Source organism: Natrix helvetica, assembly GCF_964273705.1.
Source record: "Natrix helvetica genome assembly, chromosome: 7".
Classification (NCBI taxonomy): Eukaryota; Metazoa; Chordata; class Lepidosauria; order Squamata; family Natricidae; genus Natrix; species Natrix helvetica.
In genome coordinates this window covers 30392402-30403367 of record NC_138558.1, presented here as the reverse complement: position 1 = coordinate 30403367, position 10966 = coordinate 30392402, and the positions used below count along the sequence as shown (strand labels likewise).

At 39.6% G+C, this 10966-nt stretch overlaps 1 protein-coding gene across 5 annotated transcripts in view; it reads right to left on the bottom strand.

Moving 5' to 3' along the window:
* Window positions 1-4098: 4098 nt before the first annotated feature.
* Window positions 4099-10966, bottom strand: part of ZNF827 (zinc finger protein 827) — a 136254-nt gene continuing 129386 nt past the window's right edge. For 3 of the 5 annotated variants that reach the window (XM_081959338.1, XM_081959339.1, XM_081959340.1), the window contains one exon: window positions 4099-9586. In XM_081959338.1, coding sequence (XP_081815464.1) covers window positions 8779-9586 — 808 coding nt within the window. In that variant the 3' untranslated portion in view covers window positions 4099-8778. The remainder of the gene's footprint in view (window positions 9587-10966) is intronic. The other 2 variants (XM_081959341.1, XM_081959342.1) reach the window with 1 other exon arrangement.

Here is a 10966-nt window from a genome sequence, read left to right as displayed (position 1 = left end):
TGCTCTGTCCTACACATCAGCAATAAAAATCAGAACACCAAATACAAGTTGGGCAGAAACAACCTTGTAGACAACTCACATTCTGTCAAGGAGTACTAGGAGTACTCATTTCAAACGATCTAAGCCCCAGAGCTCATTGCAACAGCATTGCCAAAAAGGCACTAATTTTCCAAAGCTTCTTCTCCGGTAACACTGTACCGCTGACTAGGGCATATAAAACCTTTGCCAGGCCAATTCTCGAATACAGCTCGCCTGCCTGGAATCCACACTGTATATCGGACATTAATACAATCGAGCGGGTCCAGAGCTATTTTATGAGGAGTACTCATAAACTCCTCTGCCCACAATAGAATCCTAGATTCCTTCCACCAGACTGATTGTAGCAAACAGCAGAGAAATACTGTGTCCCAAAACTCACTTTCTGAATCACTTTCATAGCAAGCAGAGCAAAAGTAATTAAATTGTGGCCTTCTAGGTGTTGCTGAACTGCAATTCTTCAATTCCTTTACACTTTGCACGCTGGTTCAGCTGTTGGGAGTGCAGTTCAGACTACCTTTGCAGGTACATTGTTAGAGCCTTTTCAAGACAGCCCATGAATTCCTGTAAAGCCTCCCATGATAAATTCCTTTGGAGGATGAATCACTGGATTAAAGTCAACTTGAGAAGTGCAGATTTTATCTTTTCTAAAATCTGGATTTAAAAACTGGTAGGCTGTTCTACTTTGAAAGATAATAAAAAGATGTTTTTTTTAAGAAAATTCTCTAAATATAAAAATATGTAAATGTGCTAAGAGAGGTAGTAGAATTATCTGCAATCTTATTATGCAGAATTCAGGAAAGCCTAGGGTTCTTAAATTAAAAAGAGGACTTGTGAGAGATGCATCTCATAAAAGCAAGCAAAAATCCACTTACCCATGAGTGAGATTGAAGTGTATGCAACTCCTGATTTCATGAGACAAGATAAAATATTCAGAAGGGAGCTTCATATATTGCATGGGTTCTTGCAAGTATCAATCTCTTACTTTATAATCCCTGTGTTGCTCAAATGCAAATCAGGTTCCAAACTGTATTTACAAAGTTAGATGGATTGCATGAACGAGGGAAAGAAATCTGCATGATAATGATGTCAGAGATACGTTAGAAATAAAGGAATAAAAAGGGACAAATATTTAAGATTGGCCCCAATGCATTGTTTTAAGATCCAAAAGGAAATTAATGCAAAGTACTTGTTCAATTGTCTACTTCTATTACAGTGTCCTATTACTCCCTGTGCAATTCAGAGCTCTATCAGCATGCAAAAATTCTCTCACTGCTTTGTTTCCCCTTAAAAGTGTTTAGCATCAACCCTACGTTTTAGTTCTGCATGGAGATGAGGCCAGCTATTGCCATCAAGAAAGATTATACAAGCAATACAAACTGTTAAAAATCATTAAAACCCACTTTTCTTTTTCTCTTCTTGTGTAAAGAAAAGAGGTGGAGAGAAAAGAGGGAAACAGGTCACTTTTTCCCACTCCTCCTCTAGCCATGGTTGGCACGAGAAGCAGGGAGCAGAGGGCAGAAGGCAGGAGAGAAATGAGAAGGAACAGCTCCTTTGGTGCCAAACGCCTAATCCCACAGAACGAATACTTCAGTCTCCATGGACACTCCATGTCTTCTGTTGCCAGCCACTGGTGCCAAAGAAGGCACTTCCCATTCCACTCCTATTCTGCTTTCTAGCTAAGGCATGATTGCTTTGGGAAGTGTGGGCAGCCCTTTCAATAAGCTAGCAAGTGTTTTCTGTTGGCTCCTGCATTGGATAGCAGCATTTTCATGCTACCATACTGAATAACCCTAGGGTTATTCGCATATTTAGACAAAGTAGAAATTGATTCCATTGACAGGATCAATACACTTTTAGAAACCGTAAAACTCAACAGTCCATAGGGCAGGCACTGTAGCTTTAGCGCAGGGGTCCTCAAACTTTTTAAAGAGAGGGTTGATTCACGGTCCCTCAGACTGTTGGGGGGCCGGACCAGCTGGGTGGGCACGGCTAGGTGGCCATGTGATTGGGTGGGCGTGACCAATTTAGCAGTCCATTTTGACTTTGTCCTTGCCCCCCCCCCCTCACCCACTGGCCCTGGATCATATGGCTGCGAAAAATATCCTGAAAGGCTGTTTTTAAAGACTTTTAAAGCACTATTTTTCAAGCTGGCAGTAGAGCTGCTTTTCAAGCCAGCAGCAGCCCCTCCCCTACTCACCCCTCAGTCAGCTGGCCCTCCCCCGCACCCTTTGGCCTTACCTTTGGCAGCAGCTGTGTGATCAGAAGTACAGCTCAACACCAGAAGTGCAGTTGCAGTGGATGCTTGCTGGAAGATTAGGCTGACGGGGAGGGGACAGGCTGAATCCCACCACTCCGCGGGCTGGATACTTTGCACTGGTGGGCTGTAGTTTGAGGATCTATGCTTTAGTGACATCCTCCCCCACCCCATATATGTATGAAATAAGAATAGCGTAATAACATTCTAAAGTCAAGTATCCATCAACAAGCTAGACAGAATTCACCACCAACCTTTTGTCAGGTCTCCAGAATCCCAAGAGTTTATAAGCTAGCAATGCCTCCATAGCTCATGGAAATCATGCAGGTAAATTAGACTTTAAAATTACCTCAGCTTTTGGACTGCTGGAGTTAATATCCAATAAAGTATAATTCTCAGATTACATCAGACTCACTCTTAGTGTTATCTATTACTGCAGGGTTAATGACAGATCTCTTGCCCTTACACTGTTTAGATATACATAAAAGCTTTCAAGATTTCATTAGGCTTTTGTTTTTAAATCTAAACTAACTGAAAAAAAGGATATGAATCATTAAAACCATCTTTTCCTATGTACCAAATCTTGACAGCTACAATTAGGGTTAATAGTTGATTTTCAATAAAAAAATAAAAAAAAATCTAGCAAGGCACCACACAAGAATGCTCATTTATTCTTACTGCTTTTATTCTACCAATGGAATCTCTTAGCAAAAATATCTCAGAAAAACATAATCTTGTAGGATTCAGATCAGGAGAGAGGAACTTCTAGTCTTCAGATTATGTTGAACTACAACTTCCAGAAGCTTCAGAAAAGATAAAAGCTGTCTTCTCCTTTTCGGGGAATTATCTTAGGAGGGGGAAAGCTACCTCCTGAATGGGTTTTTGGTGTTTGATTTTTCCAACTGTGTGTTCCCTTTATAATAAGGATAAAGTCAATGTTCAATTTATTGTTGCAGGAACTAAACTCTTGGAGAAGAATTTCTCCACATTCACTACATCCCCTATTTCATGGAAACCCAAGAAAAAAGGAGATTCTACAGTCATAGGCTTACAGAAATAAGTCCTCCAGTCATATCTTTAAGGAATATTCTTGCAGGATTGCATCCTAAATAAAATGATATAAACAAAAAATAATACGTGAAATGTTAAAAGTCAGGTGATCTTAAATTCAGAGTTTCTTTTAGACACATTTTGAATGTGGGATATTTGCTAGGAACATTCTCAGCCAATGACAGACATTATGGGTGTAATCAATCACGCCATTTACCTTCACCATATGGCAAACTGGTTAGTTTGTTCCTTACCACCCTGTTCTCTTGGGCAGGTGAGTCTTTTTTTCTAGTAAAACAATATATTACTATTTTTATTTTCTAAGAATGCATCAGGGCTAGGATTTTTTTGGGGGAAATAAAGGTTGTTTGGGGTTTGGCAGTTTCTTTTGCAGCATCCTAGCTTCCCATACATTATATTACACCTTTTAATTTTAAAAAATACTAAAGAAACTCTGTATTATATATTCAGGTGGAGAATAGAGCTTAGTGAACAGGTGTCAAAAGAAGTACAGCAGGCAACATTGATCATTTAGTTACAACATAATCTATAGCTCCATTTTGACCAACCTCAGATCTCCTCTGCTGCCCAATGACATTCAAACAACAGGTCTTTATAGATTAAATAGTGCATAAAATAAAAAAATAACAGAAAAAGACAGCAACAGCCTTCACTAATCTACTTTGATCTGAACTAAGGAATTGGAAGCATAAGCATAACTTCATTATGGAACGTAGAATCAATCTCTATACATGTAAATAATAAAACAATGCTGAAAGAAAAACAAAGCTGGTGGCAGAGTATAGACAACTTTGCTTTAATTTGAGTATATATACTTCCAAACTGGATACACTAGAAATTGGCAATGCAACGTAAGATGCAGAGAAATATACTAATTACTGTCAAAATGACCCTGTACAGCCTTATAATGCAAAAAAAGCTTTATACATTACAAATTTCTATTAATGTACACAAACCTTGACAGTGTGATATTTGAATATGATACAGCAAGTTAAAAGAAAAAGGGAAAGCAAGAAAGGTGCTGAGAATCTAACCAATTGAAAACAAGAAGCCAGCCTATTTTAAGGAGTGCATAGTGGGGAAAAACAGGTACAAAGTGAACTGTTGGTACAAACATTACGTTTTTTTTTAACAAGCAAAAGGTATATTAGTGAGCATTCCTAGTTTTAGCGTCAAACAGCAAACCAATTCTTGGGTATGCAAGGGCTTTGATAAATACTGTATATTTTTTTCTTAAAAAAATAAAAACACCTCAAATTCTTTTTTTTCTTCTTAAACAGAAACAATGCATAATTAACTTTCCAGAAATAATCAGTGGTCAAAGTGCTAAATAAAGCTGCCCAATTACATTAAGCATTACCATGACAAACAAATACAAATGGAAACTGGTTAAACCCAAGGCATTAAATTGCTCATAGCATCGTAATACTTTCATTCCTTGAAATCCCCTATGTATATTGCACTATTTGGTTTACAGAAAAAAAATGTTTATAACATTCCTATGCATGCGTAGCTTACTTGCTGACACAATATTATATTTTATCTTTTTTATAGGGTCGCTGGTTGTTTGGAAGTTATCTTAAAACATCTTGAATATATGTAGTTAACTGCAGTAGCCACTTGTAGGAAGAAATCTCCATATATATATATTTGCCACAAATTGTTAGCATTCTAAATTATTATGCTCCCTAATGAGCATGACATTAACTTTATTTCTTCCAAAATCATCAGAGAGATTTATGAAGCTTATAATTTAATGGCAACTGCAGCTGAATTAATTGCTTCAAGATTACTCCCAAAACAAGTTCCCCAAACCTCCAGAGCTTAGGTTGCTCCAGTCTGGTACCGTCCACATGAACTGATGCATAACTTTAATCACGGCCAAAGTACGCTGTCTTGAGATGGAAGAAAGCTGTAATCCAACATGCATGGAAGGTACTGGGTTGGGGCAGGCAGGATTAGATAATTGAGCTCAAACTCTTGTTCACTATTTGTCAATGCTGTTGCAGCCACATTCTGGGTAAGGGAAATTGGCCAGATCATTTGTTTATTGCAAAATCCCACCTGCACTATTAGAACACCATTACTGTTGTACAGCTGGATCTGCCACTGCTCTACTCCCATATGACAGAGTACTAGGTAGCTTTCACATTCCAGATCACATCTCATTCTTTACTAGTCTTCTGTTGCCAGGCTTCAGGAGTCATGAGGTTGTTAGGGTGCGCAGGAGCCCTATTCCCCAAGATGCGCATCGCTGGAAACAAGTAAAGGAGGGGGTTATTAATGACCATTTTCCCATGACACTTATCTGGCCAAGAGGGTTAACCTAAGGGTTAACTGAGATAGCAACCGGATAGGAGGGACTTAGAACTAGCCATAAACAACTTTGCGAAGAATAAATTAAATCCCTCTGGTTAGCCATGCTGCCGCTGGCCATGGGCTTAACATTGATCTTGCCTAGGGTAGGATGAAATTCTAGAGAGGCCTGTGAAGGGTTTTTTTCCCCTAGGCATTCCATCTATATGGCTGATTTGGTTTCCACCCTCTTGTGACTGCACAGCAGGGTGGAGGGGAGAAGGAAATGGATAAAAATACCCTTCTCTGAATTTAATTTTTCACTCTGATGCAAGGTGAAAAAAAAGGAAAAGGAATCGTTTCTGGCCCCTCAACAGGGGCCCAATTTAAAACATTAGCTCCCATCCCATGGACCGATCCATCCTTGATTGTTGCTTGCACACGATGGATGGTGACTATAATTTGGCACATGGATGAGGTTAATCATGTCATGGGAACAGGATCAGAAACTCAGCCTTCCTCTATTTTGTGTCTTCCGGGTGCATTGGGTTTCCACAACGAAGCAGCCTCTGCCAGCACGATGAATGGCTGGGGAAGGCTCCAAGAAGTGATGCTGACTCTTGCATAGTATTGCAATGCCACCTCAGTGGCACTGCAATGTTACAGTTAGTTCATCACATTACATCAACCTTATCTTAATCATCCTTTTGATGAATAGTTCCCAAAATTTCTGAAAGTATTATTTATCAGAATTTAGTGCAATAAACAGGGTCCCAAAACTTTTCTTAGGAGATTTAAAACAATGACTTATTTTACCGTAAATTAGCCAGGTAAGGCCCTACATTGGTTAAACCTCTTCATGAACTTTCATTATTTTGACTATGATTACGTTAATTCAGTGTTATCAATGGCTAGTATTTAGGCTTCCTCCTTCTTTGTTCTCTGTAGTAAGATCTTTGAACATCCCCTCCCTCATATTTCTTTAGTGGGGAAAACATTTATGATAGTGATTTATAATAAATGTTCAGTGCATGAGCATTTTTTTTAAATCTTAGGAAATGTTAATATTTTAGAATCAACCACTAGGAATGCAACATTTGCTTCTACTGCAATAAAGTGCAATATTTATGTCATTTTAATGACTAAAAATAAGAGCCTTAAGAAAATATAAAGTTACCTTCCTAGAAGAGTATACTTGAGTAAGCCTTAGCAAATGTTATAAAGGAATACAAATAACGTGAAGGGGATAGAACACAAAGTTGCCAGTATAGTTGAATAGTTGGACATATAAAAGAGAATTCTATAATTAAACAGCACCTTTTTCTCCTTCCATTTGAAAGAACTTGCACTTACTTTTCAAATGTACATATTTTTCAGTAAAAAAAAGAAACATTATCTTTGATATGTTTCTTACTTTTACTTTTTTTTTTGCTAGTGAGAAACATACTAGTGCAAGACTCAACCACTGTGCAAAACCTGCCTTTATTTAGTCTGAGCCCTAATGCCCAGAATTTAAGAAATCTTTCCTTTTTAAAATTCCTTCTTCTGGATTTAATCATTTCTAAATGTGCATCCTTGCCCTCACAATCTGCATTCAGACCAAGTGAGAATGTGTAGATGTGATTTTGTGGCCTGAAGGCTGTTTGCTCTATTTTTCTGTAGTCGCCTTGGTCAAATTTAAATAGTGCACATATTTTCGAATCAAGCTATTTTTCTTTGTTGACTAGAAGAAGCGAGTTGGCAAAATGATCAGGTTTCTGCCTCCAGTTATCTGACCAAGGAAAGCAGCAATTTAAATGTAATGTGTTATGTCCAGTCTAAAACAAATGCCTTATCATATGTACCTTGCTCTTGGGTATTTGTATCCAAAAGTATTTTTTAAAAAGGACCAAGTCACATGAATGTAACCAAACAATCAAATTGGGGGCACGTATGCAACACACTTGTTTATAAATCTAGCTGCCTTCTCGTACATCACTGTTATGTATTCAGGACTGCTTTAAACATTATCTTTTTTCCTTCATAGAGATAATCACATTGACTGTATTATTTCAAGGGTAATAGGAGTGTTTTCTTTGCTGGGAAGGGTCAGAACATGAATAAATCCACTGAGCAGCAGGTATGAAAACTTGGCTACCCAAATGTGTACACAGAGAAAAAGCCCTTCATATTACATGTATACATGCACTGGCCATACAGAATATCTCCATGTAAGAAAAAAGTTACTATCTGAAATAGCATCATCTTGCAAGGCTAAAGTAATTTCCCCTCTCCTGCTTTTGCTCTGATCATCAAACTCTAAGATGTGAGACTAACCTAGCCCGCGATTAACATAGCAAATTCCCAGCAGGACTGACTGCCATGCTAGTTTCTTCTTGATTGCTGTTCTTACATTCCATAACTGAGCAGTAAAAGAGAAGCAGGCAAGGTGAGCAAGCCTGGACGACTGCAATGTTTCACAGGGGTGGGGCTACAGCTCAGTGGTAGAGCACATGCTTTGTACGTATAAAGATCCCAGATTCAGCCACCAGCATGTCTCGCTAAGAAATCTCAGGAAGCAGCTGCTAGAAATGACTTCTATCCTGGAGAACTGGTGTCAATCATAAACAGACAAAACTGGGCTTGATGGACTGTCTGATGCAGCATAAGGCAGCTTAAGTTCATATTAAATAAGCCAGTACAAAAGGATGTGCAAAAGCAATGCCATGGCACACAGACTCTTTTTTTTTTTTTTTTTTTAGAAACGCTCAGATTCACAACCCAAAGTCAAATGCATCAAAGGGTCATCTTAGCTAGTGCTGACTGCCATTAAGGACACTCTTGTTCAGCTTAAAAGAGACAAAAATGTTTCTCAGGTAGATGAGAGTACGGAAACATGCCTCTGAAGAAATATGCAGGAGGTCGTCTGTCTGAAGGTTTAACAAAGCAGCCTTCATGGCCATGTATTAAGGAGACGAGTGGCGCCATTTTCTTGGCTGTAACTTACCACTAACGATAAATTGTACAATTGGTTGGGCAGCCAAACTCTTGGATCTATGGTTTGAAATAAAACCTGCTTGGAGTCTGGTGGGCGTGTCAAGGGTGCGGTGTGGAGGATTTTTGGTACAGAGGAGGCTGTCCTAGAGAGCTTCTGGTCTTTCTGTTAGTCCGAGATAGGCAAGGAAGGAGTGCTTCGGCGAAGTGTCATCCAAGCATAGGGTCTGTGGTTGAGGTGAATGGAATGTGATTTCAAAGTGGTTTTTGGGGAAAAACATGGTCAAGGGAATGAGGTGGGCAAACTCAGAGTTCCGATATTTATCAAAGCACAGGGAAGTGCCGTTTATGCTCAAGGCCCTCAACGCCAGATTTGGCTCTGTCCCGCCACTTTGAGCAGCTGACATGGCCACTGTCTGTAGAGCATGGGAGGCTGACATGACTGAGAGAGGGGACAAGAGGCTGCGGGAACTGTTGGCCATGAGCAGGGGGCTGGCTTCTGTGGAATTCACACCCTGACCTTTTTTTTCCTCTTCAGAACAGCCTCCATTTTGATGTTTCTTCACATGGCGGCTGAAGACAAATGGGTGGGTGGTCTTGAAGAGGCACTCTTCGCAGCTGAAGGTTTGCCGGGGCGCATGCTTGAGTTTCTTGTGCAGGTTGAGATTGTCTTTGCGTTTGCAGCTGTAGCTGCACTGGTCACAGTGAAAAGGGCGTTCTCCTGTATGCACACGCACATGCTCTATCAGCTTGTTGGCAGTCTTTGAAAGATAGCCACACTGATCGCACTTGTAGTGGTTGCCAAGGCGATGCTCTCGAACGTGCATTTCCAGCTCGAGCTGATTGGCTTTCACTGCTTGGCAGATCCGGCACTTGTACTCCATTTTGTAGTGGGTTTTCAAATGGCATTCCATTGCTGCTGGACGGTTTGTGGAATAAATGCAGAAGGGACACCTGTGAAAATGTAAAATATAGATTGATACATGGATCTAGATCAGCTGGGAGCAACTTACACCACATATAGAGTTCCCAGAATCTTTGTGAGCCCCTCAGAGTGGGCAGGGCTGGTTTCTATAACATGTTTTTAGTTTTTTTAGGGATGACAAATTTGGTGACTAAAGTTTTGCAGAAATTTAAGCTACTCACTTCACTATATTATTCTTCTCTCTGTACAATCAGGCTGATTTTTTTCTCCCCTTTGGGAGCGACAGATGAGGGGGGAAAGAAGCTTGCCGTTAAGGCCCTTAAAAGGTCAGGTTCCAAAAGACCAAACCAGGACAAAATGATGACCATATATTTCACTGCCCTCCCCAAATCCCTCAAAGGGCTACAATTCAGTTTAGTTGTTCATATAACTGATGATATCACTGATCAAATCCCTTGAAAGCTTGAAGGGGCAGGGTGTAAAGTGCAAGGCCTACTAACTAATTTTTAAACTATTGTCTTTTTTGTTTTCAGCATCTGACTACTTAGAAAATGGGAAGATTTACCCAGCAACACATTTTAAATTACAATATTGATAAAACCAGAATATAAAGTAGGAATGAAGCTTTTAATTCAGCTTTAGTCTAATCGCTAATGTTTTATTAATAAATAAACATTTACTGAGTTTGGTGTAACCATATTGCTACTTAAGATCTTCTCTACTGCAACATTTACCTTTCACATCTACCTCTCAACCTGCTTTAAAAAATTTTACCTTGATAAATGCCAGCTCTCTTCTTCTATCTTAAAAAAAAAACCTTACACATTATTTGTCTCAATAGGGTGATATAATAATGTCTATGGTAACTTTGCCCCTCAATGCCTCTTGGAGAAAAGAGTTCTTTTCCAGATGAGTCAGTGACTTTGGTGCAAAAGAAGCAAATGCCTTTGCAAAATTCAAAACTAAATAGCAAGTGAACTGTGGGTTGAGCTTGTAAGGGAGACTTCAGGAGAATGCCAGCTGCTTTTTTTGCAATGCCAAGTAATATTTAAAATTAAACAGTAGGTGCTGAAGCAGCAAAAGCCTTCCATGACTTGCTGGTTGGCAGCAGCTGGAGAAACAAAGGGCAATCCTGATGGCCACAACAGGGACACAATCTGCCACTCCTTCCAACCTGCTGGTTGAGCCATAGGTCTCATGTGGCATGTGCTCCTTAGGGGCTCTAATTCCAGATTTTGTTTTAATATCTTTTCTCTGCTACAGTGCTGCCTGGAGTGATTATTTTCCCCTCTTGTATGACATGGACTTTCTGGGGCTGCTTAATAGATCTGTTCAGCAGTTCAACCTTACAAGGCAAATAGGAGCATTGGAAGTATAAGGTGCTTATGTGCAGCATCTGTCTGCCTTCC